The sequence below is a fragment of the Hylobates moloch genome, unplaced genomic scaffold (assembly GCF_009828535.3).
Source record: "Hylobates moloch isolate HMO894 unplaced genomic scaffold, HMol_V3 SCAFFOLD_8, whole genome shotgun sequence".
Lineage (NCBI taxonomy): Eukaryota > Metazoa > Chordata > Mammalia > Primates > Hylobatidae > Hylobates > Hylobates moloch.
In genome coordinates, this window is record NW_026652283.1 from 60,293,192 (window position 1) to 60,316,839 (window position 23,648).

At 40.2% G+C, this 23,648-nt stretch overlaps 1 protein-coding gene across 1 annotated transcript in view; it reads left to right on the forward strand.

The window, feature by feature from the left end:
- The window catches only part of SLC9C2 (solute carrier family 9 member C2 (putative)), a 99,548-nt gene that overhangs the window by 75,733 nt on the left and 167 nt on the right, over positions 1-23,648 (forward strand). The window contains 8 exon segments of the mRNA XM_032160961.2: positions 404-455; positions 2,190-2,338; positions 3,012-3,137; positions 5,685-5,783; positions 9,399-9,566; positions 17,375-17,506; positions 20,039-20,224; positions 21,728-21,812. Of these exon segments, the coding sequence (XP_032016852.2) occupies positions 404-455; positions 2,190-2,338; positions 3,012-3,137; positions 5,685-5,783; positions 9,399-9,566; positions 17,375-17,506; positions 20,039-20,224; positions 21,728-21,812 (997 nt within the window).

Genomic DNA, 23,648 nt, shown 5'->3' on the forward strand with positions numbered 1-23,648 from the left:
TCCCAGCACTTTGGGAGGCAGAGGTGAGTAGATCACCTGAGGTCAGGAGTTCAAGACCAGCCTAGCCAACATGGAGAAACCCCATCTCTACTAAAAATACAAAAATCAACTGAGTGTGGTTGCTCACACTTGTAATCCCAGCTACTTGGGAGGCTGAGGCACGAGAATAACTTGAACCTGGGAAGTGGAGGTTGCAGTGAGCTGAGATTGCACCACTGCACTCCAACCTCGGCAACAGAGCAAGACTCTGTCTCAAAAAATAAAAATAAAAGGAAAGCCAGAACTATACTTGGTATAATAAGTATACTTCTCAGGAATATAAGAAGAAATGCATGTTTTTCTTAATTTCTTACAGAAACTATATGAATAATAAGAAATACATGTTTTTCTTAATTTTTTACAGAAACTATGTGAAATTTTGGAAACCAACAAACAGGATGCTGTCAAAGAATTAGGTAGGTAGTTGAAGTATCTGAGTTCTTAAAGTCACACCTTATTGTCCTATAATTTAATAAAAGAAGAATAATTCATGCTTTCATTTACTTGCTCATTCATTTATGCATTCAACAAGCATTTATTAAACACAGCTAATGGGCCAGGTAAGGGAAAGCAAAGATGAGTAGATCGTGACCCTTAAACAGTGCAGAATCTTGTGGAGTGTATGAGCATATCAATAGATAATTGAAAAAGTTAGCAGAGTCCTGTTAGTTGTTATGGGAGTGTAGAGGAAAGAATGAAAGGAGTGTGGAAAGTGTATTAAGGTGGCAAGGTCAGAGTCCTCAAGGTTAGAAGAAAAAGACACGTGAAGGTTACCTTTGACAAAATGGTTTTGTTTCATTGTTTTGTTTTTTGCAAAGATACTCTGGAATGTAGGGCTGCAACGAATGTCATTTCCTGAGTATCTACAGTCACTCCACTTTATTTGAAGCACAGAGCAGGAGCCCAGGGATTTTATGCCAAGTTTTTTGGTCAACTTTCCTCATGTGGGGCTGTGGGCCAGGCTCTCAGTGTGTGCAAAAGCATCTGGTAGAGGGCCCGGCATATGGAAGGCCCTTAATAAATGGAAGTTATCAGAAAAGAAAATAAAGTAAAACCATTTCATATTCATGACCACATTGTAAGATGCCATATGGGGTTACACTTTCCAAATCAAAATGGAAAGAATGTGATCTAATGAATGAAAGTGTAAGTTTAGAGACAACAGATTAGAATATTTTGGCATTATCTCAGAAAACCCATGACCCATTGTTGCCATTTACATGTTGACAGATTTTTATTTCTGCGCTTTTACAGATTAGGGGTTAGGACAGCTGAATTATATTATGTTTTAGATCAGTATGGCATATTACAAAGTTTTCTCAGTTCGCTACTCTAAAAGGCAGTGCTTGTTTCCATGTGGTTACTGCAACTGATGACTGAATGCTTATCATGGCAGGAACTGCTAACTCTTTATGTACATTATCTCATTTAATCCTTATAATTACTCTATGAGGCAAATACTATTATTAGAGAGGTTAATTTGCCTGAGGCCCTATGGCTAGTAAGTAGTGAGCCAGGTTTCTAGCCCAGGTGTATTTGACACTAAAACCTATGCTTTTGATCATTGCTACCTTTCACTTTAGTGGTCAATTCATTTAGTTAAAAAAAAAAAGAGTGTGTACCTTCGATATGGCAAGCATTGTGTTCAATGTTGAATATGAAGATGAAACAGATGCAATTTTAACCTTGACTCACAGTCCAGTTCATGTCTTCTCAGGTTTACTAAAGGGGAAAGAATATGCTCCTTGATCTCAGAAAGACCCACCAGCCAAAGTCCAGGGGTACTTTCATTCTGTCATTTATTCGTCTAACCAACAAAAATTATACAATATGGAGGATGAGACAGAGAAGTAAAAATAGTAACATGATAATGTAATGACTTCCATAATAGAGATATGGAGGAGATGCCATGCGGATAAGAGAGAGAGAATGATTTTCTCTTAGCTAGTGGGGGAAGCCAGTTTCCAATTTTCTCATCCATAAAATAGAGTTGAAAATAACTCTTTTCCTACTGACCTCATGAGTTCTGCATGAAACTAGAATAAAAGAATATTGTGTAAATGCTTTGGAAATTATACAGTATTATACTAATATTAGTTATTGTGGTTATTGCACAGGACACTTACTGAATTTTATTTTCTTTGCTGTAGTACTCATAGAGCATGAGGGTCGTGATGTTGTCATTGCTTTGAAGACTAAACAGGCAATCCGGAATGTGATTGCTAAAGCTCTAGAAAATCTCACCTTCCTTTGTTCAAGAGGCATTATTGATAAGCATGAAGTCACTGAGATAAATAAGGTAATTTTGCTTGATTCTGTCTGCATAACACCCCAGCCTTCATGGTTACTTTAGCAGTGTGTAATAAGGAGGGAGACTGAAAAAAATTGTTTAACCACAGGTGTTAACTCTATAATCACCTTCAGCAAAGGACAACGAATGCCAGTGCAACCCGGTACACTCCATTTGTCAAAACTACTTGATTGCAAGTAACAGAAACCAACTTGAACTAAGTTTAGTAAAGAAATGGTTGGGGGATTTATCAAAAGGACGCAGAGTACTTTATAGAACCTACAATAGCCAGGATATGTGACAAGGCCTAAGGAAGGGATTTGAACAGAGATGGAGAAAACTTTCTAGATTCTCCATTTCCTATCAGCGTTGCCCTCTATGGCATCTTCCTTTGGCTCCCCCTATAGACTCACTAGATTTTTCTGCTTTTCCATCCACCGTGTCAATTGAATTATGAAGATGATAGGTTCAATCTGAGTTAATAAGTCAGTGAAAATAGTAATAAGGGGAGACTAGGGACAAAAATGGTTAGAGGAATTTAGATAGGATGAGAGAAGCTGTGAGTCAAACATCAAGGTTAAACTTGCCTAACAGTAGTTTATTTAGATTTCCTTAGTTTTTGCCTAGTGTCCATTTCCTGTTACAGGATCTGATCTGCATTATTTTGATTATTTGTTTTTAGGTACTTCTTAAAAAATTAAAAGCACTAAATAACTTTCCAAAGGCAATCCCACCCCCAACTCCTGACAAATACCTTCACAACATCATTTGGCTGGAAGGTAAAGATGTTCTCATTGACTTCTTCAAGGTAAAGTTTCCGTTTTCTATTCTGGCTCAGGTTTGATGATAATTATCCATTTTTTTCCACTCCCTAATGAAAGATTAACAGAAAAGCATATCACATACTGGCCAATTCAGGGAAAGCCAAAATGGAGGCCCAGGAAAGAGGAAGAATAGATCTCTTTTTGAGCCTAAAGGGCAAAGATAGTTTTTCACAATGGCTTATCCACTTATGAGTAGCTATATGTGTCTGACTATTAACAATCCTGTTCTATTTTATGTTGTAGAGTTCTGGACTTCTTGATGTACACTCTGGGAGAGACATTTTTTAGAGTAAGGGTCTCAAATTTAACTTACTGCACAGACCGGGCAGATAGTGTAAAAGTAAAGCCAGTTGGGCTTAGTGTAATAGGGAACAGTGAGAACTGAGGTGTATTCAAGTTCATGCTCTGTCAGCTGAGGGTTGCCACAGGACTTTGAACTCTTTCAACAAATATCTATTGACTATCTTCTACATGCCAGAGACTGTTCTAGGTTTTAGGATATGGCAGTAAACAAAACAGATGAAGTCCCTACTTTCATTTTTTAATTTTTATTTTATTTATTTTATTTTTTTTTTGAGATAGAGTCTCACTGTGCCGCCCAGGCTGGAGTGAAGTGGTGCGATCTCGGCTCACTGCAACCTCTGCCTCCCGGGTTCACGTGATCCTCCTGCCTCAGCCTCCCAAGTAGCTGGGATTACAGGCCTGCGCCACCATGCCCAACTAATTTTCGTATTTTCAGTAGAGACGGGGTTTCATCATGTTGGCCAGGCTGGTCTGGAACTCCTTACTTCAAGTGATCCACCCGCCTTGGCCTCCCAAAGTGCTGGGATTACAGGTGTGAGCCACTGTGCCTGGCCGAAGTCCCTACTTTCAAAAGCTTATAGTGTATGGATGGAGACAGACAATAAACATACCAAACACATAAATACATAGCCTATCAGATGGTAAACACACCAAACACATAAATACATAGCCTATCAGATGGTTGTTAAGTGCTAGAGAAAAATAGGGGAGAAAAGGTAATACAGAGCGGCCATGGAAGGCTGCTCTAATAAGGTGACATTTGAAGAGAGATGTGAAAGAAGTGAGGGAGCAAGCCAGCTAGTATCTTAGAGAAGAGCACTCCAGGCAAAGAGAGTAGTGGGTGCAAGGAGGCCCCGAAGCCGAGTGTGCCTGGTGTGTTCCAGGAGCAGCACAGAGGTCCCTGGCAGGAGCAGTGCTGGAGAGACATGAAGTCAGGGCAGTTGCAGAGGGCCTGAAGAACATCATGACTCTCAGGGTCCCTGGGCACTTCTGCCTCAGTAGGCCTCTTCCTCCATAAAAAAGTATTAAAAATTAGACTTTATGACTGTGTTAGTATAACAATGAATATATTAGTATGATATATTAAAACATTTTTCTCTATCTAAAACTAATTTTCCTCCAGATTCTAAAAAACATTAAAACATTGTTGTAAGTGTCTGAAAGTGTTGTAGATGCAGGCACTGCGCCTGCTGATGCCTAGTGGATGGCTCCACCCTGGTCTCCATCCCTCCCTGCCTGAGACATATACAATCTTTGCTATTACCCTAACTGCAGACGTTCGGTTTGCTTCTGGATTTTGCATATATGAATCTTCTGCCCTGGAGGTCTTCAACTCATGTTATCCAAGCTATCTGCTACTCCTCTTTCAAGTCTCAGCTTAGCTGTCCTGTCTGCTGTAAAGGCCTCACCGAATAACCAAGATAGGATCCTGTGGCTTTTCTGCTTTTTTTTTCTTAGACGGAGTCTTGCTCTGTCGCCCAGGCTGGAATGCAGTGGCGCGATCTCGGCTCACTGCAAGCTCTGCCTCCTGGGTTCAAGCCATTCTCCCACCCAGCCTGTAGCTGCGACTACAGGCGCCCGCCACCACGCCCGGCTAATTTTTTGTATTGTTAGTAGAGACAGGGTTTCACCGTGTTAGCCGGGATGGTCTCGATCTCCTGACCTCGTGATCCGCCCATCTCGGCCTCCCACAGAGCTGGGATTTCAGGCGTAAGCCACCGCGTCCGGCCTTTTCTGCATTTTTTTTTTTTTTTTTGCATAGCTCCCTGTCCCTGTCTTCTTTGTCATAATTATCCCATTTGATTGTAAATATCTACCCAACATAACTAAGAGTTTTTTCTGAAGGCAGGGGAATTGTTTAGCTTACCATTATAACCCAAGCCTCAAACGGGCTGAAAAAAGGTTTTCATTCATTAATGTGCATATTTAGTCCATAGTTATATCAGTTACTATGCTAGCTACTAATCACAAAGTCAAAGTTTGTTTGCCTGTTCCTTTATTTCTAAAAGTTGATGTGGTATGTTAGCACGTTATAGTTCAGTAATAAACCAAGAATATAATTTGTGTTTTTATGCTACTTGGAAACTATTTTAGCTTTAAAATCATATATATACACACACATATATAATATATATAATAAGATCATATATATATATAAAAAATATTTAGAAAAGTAGACTAGGAAGCTTTTGTGTTGACTCTCTTTTTCTTTTTTTTTTCCCACTCAGGAAAGAGCCAAACTTGCCTATTTTGACTCTGGAGATATCATTTGTAAAGGAGGTGAAATGCCACAAGGAATCTACTTAATTATTTCAGGAATGGCAATTGTAAGGGACTATTGATTTTTTTTTTTTTTTTTACTTAAAATGTATTTTGAAACATGTAATTGTAGAATAAGAATAAATTTAGATGCTGAAAATGTTTAAATTTTTAATGTGATGAAACCATTTCTACTCTGAGCATGACAGCTGAGAGATAAATATTCAACACCTGAAATGTGCTTCCCATTCTACAAAATGCTGTCATAGTCTTTACTTATTTCTTGCAGCAATCCTGGGAGGAAGCAGGATTTTTCAGAATGTTCAGACAAGGAAATCAATACTTGGCGTGGCTTAAATTACTCACCTAAAGGAAATAGGATGAGGATCAAAAATACGACTTTTAATCTGTCTAATGGGAGGCTTTTGTTGACCAGAGAGAGAGAGACAGAGAGAGAGAGAGAGGGAGAGAGATTTCAGTAGAGTGATGGGGACAAGAATCCTTTGTATCTGCATAACAGTAGTTTAGTAGCTGATTTCATGGGTGAGCCCCATTTTGTGAACCAAATAATTCCTAGATCCTAGATGATGGTCATAAAATGACAAATCCTTAATATGGGAAAAATAATACCCTTGGCTTTCTGGTTTTGAAACGGGTGTATTAGACCTTAAAATATCATGGAAATAAACTACTATAATAAATAGAATACTAACACAATATAACACTTATTTACTATCTGGCACTATTCTAAGCACTTTTCATTCATTCGTTCACTCATTTATTCAACAAAATATTTGCTTCATTACCACCATGTGGCAGGCACTGTTAATTCTAGGCATGGGATTGACAAAACAGACACAAATTCCTGCCTTCTTGGAGCCTAATTTCTAGTAGAGGGATAAAAGGAGATGGGACAATGAACAAAACAAATAAGTTTACAGTATGTTACAGATGATGGAGATATGAAGAGATTAGTTGTGATTTTTTAAAAGGTAGTTGAGAAAGGCAATATAGGCTGGGCATGATGGCTCACAGCTGTAATCCCACCACTTTTAGAGGGCTAGGTGGGTGGATCACATGAGGCAGGAGTTTGAGACCCACCTGGCCAACATGGCAAAACCCTGTCTCTACTAAAAATACAAAAATTAGCCAGGCATGGTGGCACATGTCTATAATCCCAGCTACTCAGGAGGCTGCGACAGGAGAATCCGAGATCCTGCCACTGCACTCCAGCCTGGGCGACAGTCTCACTCTGTCACTCAGTCTAGAGAGCAGTGACACCATCTCAGCTCACTGCAACCTCTGTCCCTCGGGTTCAAGCAATTCTCCTGCCTTAGCCTCCCAAGTAGCTGGGATTACAGGATTACAGGCACGCACCACCATGCCCATCTAATTTTTGTGTTTTTAGTAGAGACAGGGTTTCACTAGGCTGGTGTTGAACTCCTGACCTCAAGTGATCTGCCCGCCTTGGCCTCCCAAAGTGCTGGGATTACAGGTGTGAGCCACCAAACCCAGCCAACAACCCTATTTTTTATGTGAGAAAACTAATGAACAGAAAAAAAAAAATTCACTTGGCCCTAACTACACATACTCAGAGGCCAAAGATTACTTTGAACCCATGTAGTCTGTCTCCAGTATCCATGTGCTTAGCCATTATACTATAATCCCATTAGAATTCTAGGAAAAACACACTGCTGCCAGTATTTATGAAATACGGCAAGTCCAATACTTAAAAGCTGCAACTTGCTGTAACATGTTTCTTTGGGGATTTTCCTGCCATGACTGGACTAGCTAAGCCTTCTTAAACTGTAGTCCAATAATGTCTGGTCTGAAGAGGTTATATTAGTACTCTTTTGATACCATAACAAATTACCACAAATTTAGTGGCTTAAATATATTATCTCATGGCTCTGTAGGTCAGAAATCCAATGGGTCCTGCTGATTTCACTGCTTGGGTCTCAAGAAGCTGAAATCAAGATGTCAGTAGGGCTATGTTACCTTCTGGAAGCTCTAAGGGCAGAATCTGTTTCCAGGCTCTTTGAGGTTGTTGGAAGATCTAGTTATTCTTTATGGCCATTGAACAGAAGTCCCTGCTTCTTCAAGGCTGTCAGCTGGAGCCCACCTTGAGCTCCTAGAGCTTCTCTTTCATCCTTGCATGCAGGTCCTCACATCTCAGAGCAAGCAAAGGCATATGGAATCCTTCATACATCCCTCTCTGATGGAATCCCTTCTACTTGCAAGGGCTCATGTGATTACAGTCCCCCCAGTATTCCCGTCTGTTGTTTAATCAAATACTAATCTGGTACAGCTGTGAAGGGACTGTGTAGCTCTTTTTAAGGTCAGCTGATTAGTAGCCTTAACTCCATAAATCATCTTTTTAAGGTCAGCTGATTAGCAACCTTAATTCCATTACAAAGTCCCTTTGCTGCATTCCCTAGATTAGTATTTGGTTGAACAACAGACAGGAATCTTGGGGGGGCCTCCTTTAGAATGTTGCCCACCTCAAATGCCATCATCTTTTCTTTGTTTGCAAAAAGCAGAGGCATTCTTCATTGCTCAAAGATCCTTTGAATTGCATTCAAAATTACAGCCATTAAAAAAAAAAATTTGAACACCTCTGGAAGCATGAATGCCTTTAAAAGTCTGAATGCTAATTGCTGGGAGAGAATGACATTTTGCTTCTGTTTCCTGTGTCTTGAACAATAGCCTTCCTCTTTGATGTTTACAGCTAAACTTTCTGAAAAATTCTGTAATCCTTCTAATCCCAATTCTTTCAGCTTCCCCCTAAAATCTGATACTGCGCTTCTTTCTCCCGTTATGCCTACCAGTTATTTTCTTGAAGTAACTCAACCATCCCATGTTCATCCTAAAACCTTTTCCTGTTGATGTTGCATGGTAATTTTTCTTAAGCATTTTAAAAAGAGACAAGGCTTTCATTAACATCATGGCTTGGTTTGGAGGCATATTAATTCATAATATCTGATTTATGTGCCCATGCAATCAAAAGTTATTTCCACCTGATGCATTAGCCCATTGCGGTAAGAATATCTAATGGACTCAATGAGTGATTGCATTAGTTGCATACTATAATTTCCAGTTTTGGTGGGATTTTTTTTTTTCTTTGAGATGGAGTCTCACTCTGTCGCCCAGGCTGGAGTGCAGTGGCACGATCTTGGCTCACTGCCACCTCTGCCTCCTGGGTTCAAACGATCCTCCTGCCTCAGTCTCCTGAGTAGCTAGGACTACAAGTACGCGTCACCATGCACGGCTAATTTTTGTATTTTTTTTTAGTGGAGACGGGGTTTCACCATGTTGGCCAGGCTGGTCTCAAACTCCTGGCCTCAAGTGATCCACCTGCCTCAGCCTCCCAAAGTGCTGGGATTACAGGCGTGAGCCACTGCACCCAGCCCTGGTGGGATTTTTATATAAGACAGGTATAAGTAGAAAGTTGTAAATAGGGGTCATCTGTAAAACTAAAGATTAGAAACAAATCCTTGCCTTGGGGAGTTGAAATGTTAAAGAAATCATGATTTTTTTTTCTTAAGCCTAATTCTTCTTTCACACCTGACAGGAGATCTTTGCCTTCCATTGGAAAGTTGTAAGAAGTAATGGGAGCTCCTATGATTTGATCAAAGCATTTTTAATTTTTTCTTTCCCTTTGCACACTTTTTTTCCCTTTGCAGTTGCGTAGTTTATCTCCTACCTTTGGAATAGAGAGTAGCCAAAGGCCTGATAGAGGGTCCAGAGCCGTGTTTACAGAGTTCTGTACTACTGGGGACATAATTGGAGAGCTAAGCTGTCTGCTTAAGCGTGAAATTGAATATACCGTCATCTGTGAAACTAGTTTACAGGTAGGAAAATGGTTCTGTCATGAGTTATTAATTATTCCTCAAGTAAATAAAAAATACCAGCATCTTTTCTTTTTTGGGGTTTTGACATCTTAGTCACCCAACCAGCTATTGGGAGGTAACATAGCTGAAGAGGCAGATTTAGTGTCTCACATGCCAGGCTCTGCCAAGCTGCACTGCATCCTGCCTAAGGGAGTAGTTATTTAACCTCCTTAAGTCTCAGTGTCCTTGTTTATGAAGCAGAGAGAATATCAACCTTTTGATGTTATGGGGATTAGGAAAACATCTACGTAAAATGCCTGACACATATAGGTGCTCAATAAATGGTCACCATTATGACAACAGTGTTTTAAAAGAATATTTATTTGTTTTTAAAACAACTCCATTAAAAAGTGGGCAAAAGATATGAACAGATACTTTTCAAAAGAAGACACACATGTGGCCAATAAGCATATGAAGAAAAGCTCAACATCACTGATCAATAGAGAAATGCAAATCAAAACCACAATGAGATACCATCTCACACTAGTCAGAATGGCTGCTGTTAAAAAGTCAAAAAGTAACAGGTGCTGGAGAGGTTGTGGAGAAAAAGGAACAATTACACACTGTTGGTGGGAGTGTAAATTAATTCAACCATTGTGGAAGACAGTGTGACGGTTCCTCAAAGACCTAAAACAGAAATACAATTGACCCAGCAATCCCATTACTGGGTATATACCCAAAGGAATGTAAATCATTCTATTATAAAGACACATGCACATGTATGTTCACTGCAGCACTATTCACAATAGCAAAGACATGGAATCAACCTAAATGCCCATCAATGACAGAGTGGATAAAGAAAACCTGGTACATATATACCATAGAATACTATGTAGCCCTAAAAAAGAGTGAGATCATGTCTTTTGCAGGAACTGTGGATGGAGCTGGAGGCCATTATCTTTAGTAAATTAATGCAAGAACAGAAAGCCAAATATCACATGTTCTCATGTATAAGTGGGAGCTAAATGATGAGAACACACAGACACAGAGAGGGGAATAAAACACACTGGGGCCTGTTGGAGGGTGGAGGGTGGGAGGAGGGAGAGAATCAGGAAAAATAACTACAGGTACTAGGCTTAATACATGGGTGATGAAATAATCTGTACAACAAACCCTCATGACACAAGTTTACCTATGTAACAAACCTGCATATGTACCACTGAACTTAAAAGATAAAAAAGGAATATTTGTTTGTTTTTAAACTTCCATCTATGTTTCATTTGCTAAGTAAGAAGTTATCTATTCAACACCTAAGTGTCCTGACATTTCACTAGGTGTGGGGAATTCAAATAGAAATGAGCCAAAGACCAAGGGACAAAGTGGTTCTTTAAATGGGTCCTGCTCCCTGTGCCACCCAACTGGGTAATACCCTCCAATAGGGGTTATCAGACACCCTATACAGGAGCGTTCCTACTGGCATCAGGTCGGTGCCCCTCAAGGTCAGAGATCCCAGAGGAAGGAGCAGGCACTCATCTTTGCTGTTCTCCAGCCTCATCGAGTGACATCTCCAGGTGCGGGAGCAAACCAGATGAATAGGGCCTGAAGCAAACCCCCAGCAAACTGCAGCAGCCCTACAGAAGAAGGACCTGATCATTGCAAGAAAAACAGACAGAAAGCAACAACAACAGCATCAACAACAACAAAAAAGTTCCCACAAAAACCCCATCCAAGGGTCAATAGCCTCAAAGATCAATATTAGACAAACTCAGGAAGATGAGAAAGAATCAACGAAAAAACACTGAAAACTCAAAAGGCTAGAGTGCCTCTTCCCCTACAAATGATCGCAATGCCTGTCCAGCAAAGGCACAGAACTGGATGGAGGATAAGATGGACGAATTGACAGAAGTAGGCTTTGGAAGGTGGGTAGTAACAAACTCTGCTGAGCTAAAGGAGCATGTTCAAACCGAATGTTAAAGAAGCTAAGAATCTTCATAAAAGGTTACAGGAGCTGCTAACTAGAATAACCAGTTTAGAAAGGAACATAAATGACCTGATGGAGCTGAAAAACACAGCATGAACACTTCATGAAGCATGCACAAGGATCAATAGCTGAATCTATCAAGCGGAAGAAAGGATATCAGAGTCTGAAGACCATCTTGCTGAAATAAGGCATGCAGAGAAGATTAAAGAAAAAAGAATGAAAAGGAACAAACAAAACCTCTGAGAAATATGGGACTATGTAAAAAGACCAAACCTATGATTGATTGGAGTACCTAAAGAGACAGGGAGAATGAAACCAAGTTGGAAAACACACTTCAGGATCAGGATGTTATCCAGGAGAACTTCCCTGACCTAGCAAGGCAGACCAACATTCAAATTCAGGAAATACAGAGAATACCACTAAGATACTCCATGAGAAGATCAACCCCAAGACACATAATCATCAGATTCTCCAAGGTTGAAATGAAGGAAAAAATGTTAAGGGCAGCCAGAGAGAAAGGCCAGGTCACCTACAAAGGGAAGCCCATCAGACTAACAGTGGACCTCTCTGCAGAAACCCTACAAGCCAGAAAACAGTGGGGGCCAATATTCGACATTCTTAAAGAAAAGAATTTTCAACCCAGACCTTCATATCCAGCTAAACTAAGCTTCATAAAAAAAAGGAGAAATAAAATTCTTTCTAGACAAGCAAATGCTGAGGGATTTTGTCACCACCAGGCCTGCCTTGCAAGAGCTCCTGAAGGAAGCACTAAATATGGAAAGGAACAACTGGTACCAGCCACTGCAAAAACACTCCAAATATATAAAGACTAATGTCACTATGAAGAAACTGCATCAACTATTTTGCATAGTATGCAAAATAACCAGATAGCATCATGATGACAGGCTCAAATTCACACATAACAATATTAACCTTAAATGTAAATGGGCTAAATGCCCCAATTAAAAGACACAGACTGGCAAATTAGATAAAGAGTCAGGACTCACTGGTGTGCTACATTTAGGAGACTCATCTCACATAGGCTCAAACTAAAGGGATGGAGGAAAAATTACCAAGCAAATGGAAAACAAAAAAAAGCAGGGGTTGCAATACTAGTCTCTGACAAAACAGACTTTAATAAAGATCAAAAAAGACAAATAAGGGCATTACATAACAGTAAAGGGATCAGTTCAACAAGGAGAGCTAGCTATCCTAAATATATATGCACCCAAGACAGGAGCACCTAGATTCATAAAGCAAATTCTTAGAGACTTACAAAGAGACTTAGACTCCCACACAATAATAGTGGGAGACTTTAACACCCCACTGTCAATATTAGATCAACAAGACAGAAAATTAACAAGCATATTCAGGACCTGAACTCAGCTCTGGATCAAGTGGAACTAATAGGCATCTACAGAACTCTCCACCCCAAATCGACAAAATATACATTCTTCTTAGTGCCACATGGCACTTATTCTAAAATTGACCACATAATTGGAAGTAAAACACTCCTTGGCAAATGCAAAAGAACTGAAATCATAACAAACTCTCTCTCAGACCACAGTGCAATCAAATTAGAACTCAGGGTTGAGAAACTCACTCAAAACCATGGAAATTGAACTACATGGAAATTGAACAATCTGCTCCTGAATAACTCCTGGGTAAATAATGAAATTGAGGCAGAAATCAAGAAGTTATTTGAAACCAATGAGAACAAAGAGACAACATACCAGAATCTCTGGGACACAGCTAAAGCAATGTTAAGAGGTAAATTTATAGCACTAAATGCCCACATCAGAAAGCTAGAAAGATCTCAAATCAACACCCTAACATCACAATTAGAAGAGCTAGAGAAGCAAGAGCAAACAAATCCAAAAGCTAGCAGAAGACAAGAAATAACTAACATCAGAGCAGAAATGAAGGAGATAGAGATACAAAAAACCCTTCAAAAAATGAATGAATCCAGGAGCTGATTTTTTCGAAAAAATCAACAAAATAGACCACTAGCTAGACTAATGAAGAAAAGAGAGAAATCAAACAGACACAATAAAAAATGATAAAGGGGATATCACCACTGACCCCACAGAAATACAAACTACCATCAGAGAATAAACACCTCTGTGTAAATAAACTAGAAAATCTAAAAGAAAAGGGTAAATTCTTGGACACATACACTCTCCCAAGACTAAACTAGGAAGAATTACAATCCCTGAATAGACCAAAAATTAGTTCTGAAATTGAAGCAGTAATTAATAGCCTGCCAACCAAAAAAAGCCCAGGACCAGATAGATTCACAGCCGAATTCCACCAGAGATACAAAGAGGAGCTGGTACCATTCCTTCTGAAACTACTCCAAAGAGTTGAAAAGGTGGGACACCTCCCTAACTCATTTTATGAGGCCAGCATCATCCTGATACCAAAACCTGGCAGAGGCACAACAACAACAAAAAGAAAACTTCAGGTCAATATTTCTGATGAACATCAATGTGAAAATCCTTAATAAAATGCTGGCAAACCAAATCCAGCAGCACATCAAAAAAGTTTATCCACCACAATCAAGTTGGCTTCATCCCTAGCATGCAAGACTGGTTTGACAGATGCAAATCAATAAACATAATCCATCACATAAACAGAACCAATGACAAAACCACATGATCATCTCAATAGATGCAGAAAAGGCCTTAAATACAATTCAAATCCCTTCATGTTAAAAACTCTCAATAAAGTAGGTATTGAGGGAACATATCTCAAAATAATAAGAACTATTTATGACAAACCCACAGCCAATATCATACTGAATGGCAAAAGCTGGAAGCATTTCCTTTGGAACCTGGCGCAAAACAAGGATACCCTCTCTCACCACTCCTATTCAACATAGTATTAGAAGTTCTGGCTAGGGCAATCAGGAAAGATAAAGAAATAAAGGTATTCAAATGGGAAGACAGGAAATCAAATTGTCTCTGTTTGCAGCTGACATGATTCTATATTTAGAAAACCCCATTGTCTCAGTCCACAAACTCCTTAAGCTGATGAGCAATTTCAGCAAAGTCTCAGGATACAAAATCAATGTGCAAAAATCACAAGCATTGCTATGCACCAACAACAGACAAGCAGAGAGCCAAATCATGAATGAACTCCCATACACAACTGCTACAGAGAATAAAATACCTAGGAACACAGCTAACAAGGGATATGAAGGACCTTTTCAAGGAGAACTACAAGCCACTCCTCAAGGAAATAAGAGGGGACACAAACAAATGGAAAAACATTCCATGCTCATGGATAGGAAGAATCAATAGCATGAAAATGGCCATACTGCCCAAAGTTATTTATATATTCAATGCTATTTCCATCAAACTACCATTGACATTCTTCACAGAATTAGAAAAAATTATTTTAAATTTCATATGGAACCAAAAAAGAGCCCACATAGCCAAGACAATCCTAAGCAAAAAGAACAAAGCTGGAGGCATCACGCTACCTGACTTCAAACTATACTACAAGACTACAGTAACCAAAATAGCATGGTACTGGTACCAAAACAGACATATGGACCAATGGAACAGAACAGAGGCCTCAGAAATAACCCTACACATATACAACTATCTGATCTTTGACAAACCTGATAAAAACAAGCAATGCGGAAAGGATCTCCTATTCAGTAAATGGTGCTGGGAAAACTGGCGAGCCATATGTAGAAAACTGAAATTGGATCCCTTCCTTACACCTTATACAAAAATTATCTCAAGATGGATTAAAGACTTACATGTAAAACCCAAAACCATAAAAACCCTAGAAGAAAACCTAGGCAATACCACCCAGGACATAGGCATGGGCAAAGACTTCATGACAAAAATGCCAAAGGCAATTGCAACAAAAGCCTAAATTGACAAATGAGATCTAATTAAAGAGCTTCTGCACAGCAAAAGAAACTATCATCAGAGTGAACAAGCAACCTACAGAATGGGAGAAAATTATTGCAATCTACCCATCTGACAAAGGTCTAATATCCGGAATCTACAAGGAACTTAAACAAATTTACAAGAAAAACCCCATCAAAAAGTGGGCAAAGGATATGAACAGACACCTTTCAAAAGAAGACATTTACGTGGCCAACAAACATATGAAAAAAAGCTCAACATCACTGATTAGAAAAATGCAAATCAAAACCACAATGAGATACCATCTCACACCAGTCAGAATGGCAATTATTAAAAAGTCAGGAAATGGGCCAGGCACAGTGGCTCACACCTGTAATCCCAGCACTTTGGGAGGCTGAGGCAGGCGGATCATGAGGTCAAGAGATTAAGACCATCCTGGCCAACATGGGGAAACCCCATCCCTACTAAAAATACAAAAACTAGCTGGGCATGGTGGCCCACCTATAGTCCCAGCTACTCGGGTGGCTGAGGCAGGAGAATTGCTTGAACCCAGGAGGTGGAGGTTGCAGTGAGCCGAGATGCACCACTGCACTCCAGCTTAGTGACAGAGTGAGATTCTGTCTCAAAAAAAAAGAAAAGAAAGGAAAAAAAAAATCCAGGAAACAATAGATGCTTGTGAGGCTGTGGAGAATTAAGAACGCTTTCACACTGTTGGTGGAATGTAAATTAGTTCAACCGTTGTGGAAGGCAGTGTGGTGATTCCTCAAGGACCTAGAACCAGAAATACCATTTGACCCAGCAATCCCATTACTGGGTATATACCCAAAGGAATATAAATCATTCTAATATAAAGACACATGCACATGTATGTTTATTGCAGCACTATTTACAATAGCAAAGACATGAAACCAACATAAATGCCCATCAGTGATAGACTGGATAAAGAAAATATGGTACATACACACCATGGAATACTATGCAGCCATAAAAAACAATGAGAAAATGTCCTTTGCAGGGACATAGATGAAATTGGAAGCCACCATCCTCAGCAAACTAACACAGGAATAGAAAACCAAACACTGCATGTTCTCACTCATAATTGGGAGTTGAACAATGAGAACATATGGACACAGGGAGGGGAACATCACACACCAGGGACATTTGGGGATTGAGGGGGTGAGGGGAGCGAGAACATTAGAATAAATAGCTAATGCATGGGGGGCCTAAAACCTAGATGACATGTTGATAGGTACAGCAAACCACCATGGCACACTTAGACCTATGTAACAAACCTACACATTCTGTACTTGTATCCTGGAACTTAAAGTAAAATAAAATAATTAAAAAAAAAAAAGAAATGAGCCAAAGAATTCTCAATCTTTGGTGACTATCTGATGCAACAGAGCAGGATCCAGAGTCTCAGGGGTGTGTGGAGTGGAAGGAAATGTTGTTTTAGCTATTTCATGTCATTTCATTTTTGGAAGAGGAGAGAAGGCATGAGTTTAGTCATAAGGCTGAATTGAATTCACTGAAGTTCGTGTAACTTGAATCTGAAAGTGTATCTTTTTTATTCAGCTGAACTATTTGCCTCTGGAAACAAATACTGTGAATGAGCTCATGTTATCTACCATGACAATAAAAATAGATAAGTTCATATGGCTTAGCTCCTGAATCCTGGACTTTGAGCTCATGAGCCATATCCTTCATTATATCTATTGACTGATATACATTTTTCTGGTCTCTTATTAAAGTCTATAGCTTTAATCACACCATACATTTTATCATCTTATACTTAGCAAACAACCATTTTCACAACACAAATGCTTCTATATGACAAGAGTATCATAATTATGCTAGAATCGATAGTTTTTCTGAAGGTTAAATCTGCAGGCATCTTGTTTTTTGATGGTCTTGTAATTTAGTTCTACATCAAGCTGCTATGGCCTGGTTCCTTTTCGTTTTAGGCCTGCTTTATCTCCCTGGAGGATTTATATGAAGCCTTCGATGCCTTCTGGCCATCTCTGGAATATAAAGTATGGCTAAAGCTTGCTGTCAGTACTGCCTATCAGTATTTTGAATCAAGTCTTATTGAAGAGGTAAGTCACATGATTAAAATATTAACAAATTGAATTTTTATGCATTGTAGTTTTTACAGAATGCATTTCATATTTTTGAGACAAAAATAGAAAGGAAATTTGTGTTTGATTTTTTTTTTTTTTCGAGACAGAGGCTCACTCTGTTGCCCAGGCTGGAGTGCAATGGTGCAGTCTCAGCTCACTGCAACCTCTGTCTCCCAGGTTCGAGGCAGTTCTCCTGCCTCAGCCTCCCAAGTAGCTGGGATTATAGGCGCCTGTCACCACCCCCGGCTAATTTTTTTATTATTAGTAGAGACGGGGTTTCACCATGTTGGCCAGGCTGGTCTTGAACTCCTCACCTCAAGTGGTCTACTCACCTTGGCCTCCCAAAGTGCTGGGATTATAGGCTTGAGCCACCGTGCCTGGCCCTGTGTTTGATTTTCTAAAATGAGATTGCTAGAATTTTAACTGCTGTCTTATCCTGAGTTCCTACAGGTTGTCAATCCTTTTGTCACAGCTAATTTTCCCAAGCTACTTGCAATCATTTCTAAAAAAAAAAAGAAGGTAGATTTAGCAAATTCAAAATAGGTAGATCCCCCCTGAACCAAGCATAGTGTTAATCAGAATGTGTTAACAAACGCTCTGTCTGTATTTATTATTGCCTACTCTGCCGATGTTAATATAAGTCTATAAATCTCCTGCCTTTTCAAAATCTTTGTGGAGGTGACTGAGCCTCTCTCATGGACTTCCCCTCCAAAGAGTAGTCGTTCAAGTTTGTCTCTGGACAAGCACAATTTACAATCTCACATTTGTATCCTATTTAGTAACTATTGGAACCCTTACTAGCTAGTGAGTCAGGAACTGGGGAAGTGAACTGGGAAAGATCAGAAGTTCAGTAATATTCACTGAACTGAGCGACTGGATATAAATAAACATTGGGTTAAAAAATGAGTGTGTCATACAAGCCAGTCAGGTTTCTTTTACTATATTGCAACAATAACTTTCAGAAAAATTTTAGCAGAGGGATAAGGGGATTGGAATTCTTCTCTTTTCCTTTCACCTTGCCTCTTCATGAGAAGTGGGACAAATTTAGAGTTTAGTATGAAACTTCAGGGGTGAGAATTAGGACCAACGGATAGAAACTGTATGGACTCAGACTTGACTCAATAATAAGGTGAATGTCCTTTACATTTTTTTTAATTCACAGGCAACACATATTCATTATATAAATGAGAAAGTACAGATACAAAACATTAAAAAGTTGTATTTATTATTAAATAGAGAATCTCTATTTAATACTTAGTTTCTTTCTTTTTTTTTTTTCCATTAAAGAACTAGCCAATTAAGACTTTTTTCCCCCTAAATCACGGAACTCAAAATGTATATGTATTTTAAAATCAAACGAGAACAGCTGATTGTTTTTAGATTTTCTAGTTGTGAAATACTAGATAAATTTGCTAATTTTTAAATGGTTTTGGTTCCCAGTTGTGCTGGTGCCCTCAGCAAATAAATGTATGATTCGCCTGTCAGTGACTGAGATTCAAGGACTGGCTCATGTAGCCGTGTCCTGCATGGGGGTGGAGATGTTTAGACTGAGCTGACAGCCCTGTCAGGGCCCTGTGCAGGAGATTCCTACTGTTGGGCTGATCTCTAAATTCCTGGGTTAGTTTGCAAGCACAGCTGTAACAAAGTACCACAAAGTGGGTGGCGTAAAAAAAACAGAAATGCATTGTTTCACAGTTCTGGAGGCTAGAAATTAGAAATCAAGGTGTTGGGAGGGTTGGCTCCTACTGACAGGCTGTGAGGGAGAATCTGGGCCAGGCCTCCCTCCTTGGCTTATAAATGGCTGCCTTTATATTCACGTGGCATTCTCCCTGTGTGCAAGTCTGCGTCCAAATTTCCCCTTTTTATAAGGACACTAGTTGTTCAAATTAGAGGCCCACCCTATTCCAGTATGACTTCATCTTAACTAATTGCATCTGCAATGACCTATTTCCATAAGGTCACATTCCAGGATACTGGGAGTTAGGACTTCAGCATAAGAATTGGGTGGGAGGTGGTGTGTGTGTGTGTGTGTGTGTGTGTGTGCACAATTCAACCCATAATAACTCCCTCCCAGTTCTAAAGTCTATGACTCTGAGCCTTTAAGTATAGCTCAGACTCTAGCTTGCTTTGTTTTGGCTTTGTGTTATTCCTATTCACCTGTCAAGTGGAACGTAAGCTTACTTCTGGGTGAAACTCTGAATCTTTTAAGACTGAGTCTTGTGCAAATAGAAATCTCCTGAGTCATAGCCGACTACCCTGCTGTGGCTGAGAGCTCACTGTTTAGGGCTGGGCAACAGTATCCAGGGCCCATTAACAGCACAAACACTTGGAATTTAGAAATTTGTCAGAGGCCATTCTGAATGCTAAATAAATTCTGTCTGTTGGTGCCAGGGGCTGTGTACCTTCTGACATCCTCAAATAATTCAGATAGATCAGTGAATCTGTTTTCTTCTTGATACCATCTGTCAGTTTGTATGACTTATTTTTTAAAATGCCATTTTATTGTAGGACTTAAAGTTTCAGAAGTGTGTGATGTTCAATCAAGCATATGTGGAAACTTTATCAAGCTATAATTACATGACTATTGATAATATGACCATGAAATTTGTTATCATTGTGTATGGCAGTGTAATTGACACTAAGACAGAGGAACCATATTTTGCACCTTGCATTATACCTACAACCTGTGCGCAGGTAAGAAGTATCATGCTTTTCACGGTGCTCCAAAAGTGACTTTAAAACTCAACTGACCACCTTAAAAAGAAATTTAACCTGGAATGACCCTGTAGTTCTTACTTGCCTTTTACAGACAGTAAAAATGTACCGAGGGCTTCTGTGTACTGTAATACAGGTGCCCTACACAAGGGTGTGCCCAAGGGACAGGCAGCTGGAATCTGCCTGCTGTTTGCTTGCCATACCCTTTGCCCTGGCGTGGGGCTGTGCCAAAGGAAGGATGAGATGCTGTAAGTTTTCCCTAGTTTACACCAAGGCAACGATGCTGTGTTCTAGCATAGCTCTGGAAGTATCTGCACTGGTTGACAAAAAAGGAGTTAGAGTAGGGGCCACATCACTTTGTTGACACATTAGGGGCTATGGGCACTTGATAGTAGATCCTGGGCCCTGGGCCTCAGCATTCCATACCTTTGTAAAGACAAAGGAAGTGTGACCACCTAGGACATAACAGGGCATGGGAAGGGGAGAAGCAAAGTCCCTAATGGCCCAAGCTGCCTGCCACTGGGCAAAGGAATGGGGAGGACCCAGAGGCCATGGGAAGAGCTGACATCTCTTTAAATCTGGGAGTAAGTTTCTCCCTTATGGGAGAGACCTTTTTTGCCAGTTCAGACTGTGAAAAGTCGTTATGAAAATCTGTCCTGGAAAAGTTGGTAAACCTAAAAAGTGAATTTTCTCCTTTCAAAATATTCTTATTTTGTACCTTTCATCAATTCAGATGATGAAGGTAATTTAAATGTTTTTAATAGAAAATTAAAATCTTGTTTAGCTTTGAAACAAAGGATGGAGGTAAGAGACAAGGGGGCAACAGGAGTAATACTGCAGCTTAGTTTCTTAAGAGACCAGGGTTTGGAGTCAGGCACACAGGCTTAAAACTTGACCCTTGTGCCTACTTGTACTTGAGCTTAGGTAAGCTGCTTAACCTTTCTGACCCTCAGTTTCCTTCTTAGTAAGATAGGGATATGGTCAGCAGCCATCTTATTGGGTTATTGTGAGGATTAAATGAGATAATATGTGGTAATCTAAAAATGATAGTTATAATGATTACTTCTTTGATGCTGGCATTCTGGGAGGCAGATTTTATGGCACATGGGACAAATGGTCTAAGAAAGGAAGACAGTCTTGCCATCCTGGGAATGCTGAGCCTTGAGCCCTTGAGCATCAGTGTAGGAGTAAAAGTAGCTTACTGGATGCTGGGGATTCCCTGCTTTCCAAACTGGGAATTTCCAGCCTAGTTACAAGTAAGGTGTAGAAATTTCCTCTCTGGTGTCTAAATATGCAAGGACAATTTGTTGGTCTAAGACTTCTCAACATCAAAGAGGATTTGAAATTTAGAATATAGAGCCAAGATTGAAGACCCAGCTCTGGGCTTTGGCTTATTTTTTATACTCTTTGGAAAGATTAGGAAGCAGCCAGGTTAGAGATCAAAGAATGCTCTTTTGACTAATTTTGACTTTTCTCCTCTAGGTTCAGGGAACTTCTGATTTAAGCAAGCTGCTGATAATCCAAGCATCTGAGCTTACCCAAAGAAATAGTAACACCAATCTCATGGGTAAGGGGTAGACCTTTAGTGGTAGGAAAACTATTGAGAAGGAACTTCAATACATATAAAATTCCTTAAACTCTAAGAAAGTGATTTGAGAGGGCACTCTGTGGGTTTATCATTAGTCCCCATCCTCGGGCCCACCCTGGCTGCCACATTGCTCTGGGAGGTCACATATGAGAGACTTCCAGACCCCAAAATCCATGTGGCTCCTTCCTCTGCCATGTCCCTCCCTCCATACACTCGTCAGAGGAGAGCAGCTTCTGCGGTGCACTCTGTTGCTGCCCTGGTAGGCTGGAGCCACATGGTGCTGGCAGTGCAAGAATGGAGAGGGAACAGACTCTTTCACAGGAGCCCAGGTATGGGGAACTGGTTTGCTCCCAGCAACTGAAGGGAATAGGGAACCTTACCCATGCTTAGTGAGTATTCCAAAGCATGGTCACAGCTACAAGTCAAATGACTTGCCTTGAGTATGCCTTCATAGTCACTGAGTAGTTATAGTTATGTTTATTAGCATCCAACTGCATGCATCATGGTGCTAAGCATTATACAGAGAAGACTTGATTGGAAGAGCTTGCTCTAGAAAAAACACATACAAGATCTTTCATCTTGTGCTCAGCATCCCTGTCCTCCCAAGCCCAATGACAACATTCTCCCAGCTGCCCCAGCTTGAGGACACACTCTAGGTTTGTAACTCTAACCTGCACCATCCCAGTGTCTACAATTCATGTGATCCATCAGTTTAGATATTATGCAGTTCTTAATGGATTGTTGCTTTGGGGGGAGGATTTACATGATTTCAAATTGTGTGCGAAGAGTGAGGTTTTCTCAGTGTCTTATATCTCACTATTTCTCAATTGCATGCTTTTTATAAAATGCAGCCCCACTGTGTGCTGGGTACTGTGCCAAGTGCCAATTGGTGAGTGAGCCAGATAAGGTGTTTGCCTTCATAGGGAGGAGAGACAGATATTCAATAAGTAATTATGCTTTTCCCTTGGCAGCAATTTGAACCTCAGAGGTTCCTGTGGCTCACCCTCCATCTCCTCTTCTAGGGTCATATGCAGCACTGTGATTTAGGGAGCCCCCTCTGCTCCTGGGTCACCTGTCCAAGTTGGCTAGCACTGAGATGACCATTTCCCCAGCTCACACAGTCTCTGAAGGTCTGCCGCTCTGCTGCTTCCAAATCACTCTTGGGGCACAGGAATCTATGGCAAGGCTGGGAACTCAGCGCCTAGCATCAGCCCCCTTGGGGCACCGTAAGAAGGGCTATTGAGTCAGAGATCTTAAGCACTGTCAGGGAGCAGGGCACAGGTCCCTAGTGTTCTTGTGCCCACAGGCCCCTTTTCTTGATGAGTTCCTCTGTAATCATTTTTAGATAGAGGGAAACACATCACTTTGTATTCCTCATGGGTTTGAGACAAAAGTCACAAATGGTAGGCACATGGACTGGATCTTTGACTCAATTTGTTTAAGAGTCACTTGTTTTCTTTTAAAATTTTAAAATTAGTTGCCAAGTAGAAACGAATGTTTTGCATTTTAAAAATGCAGATTTTGAAGTTTTCATGAAAAAATAAGGTCTGCCGGCACTCAGCCCTCATTCCTATATGTGGCAACAGATAGGGCTGAGTATCAGTTGGCTTCTATAGACGGAGCAGACGGTCTGCAGCTTGCCACAGTCCACACTGCTCGCTCTCACCTTTTCCCAGCCCACTTCAACTGTTTACGTGATCTGCCTATTCTCATATGAGTTTGTCAGCCCTTGTATTGGACTTTAAGGAGCCTACTACAAACCTCTGAGGGAAGAAAAAACAGGGACATTTGAGAAGGGGAAGGGAAAAGGGAAAC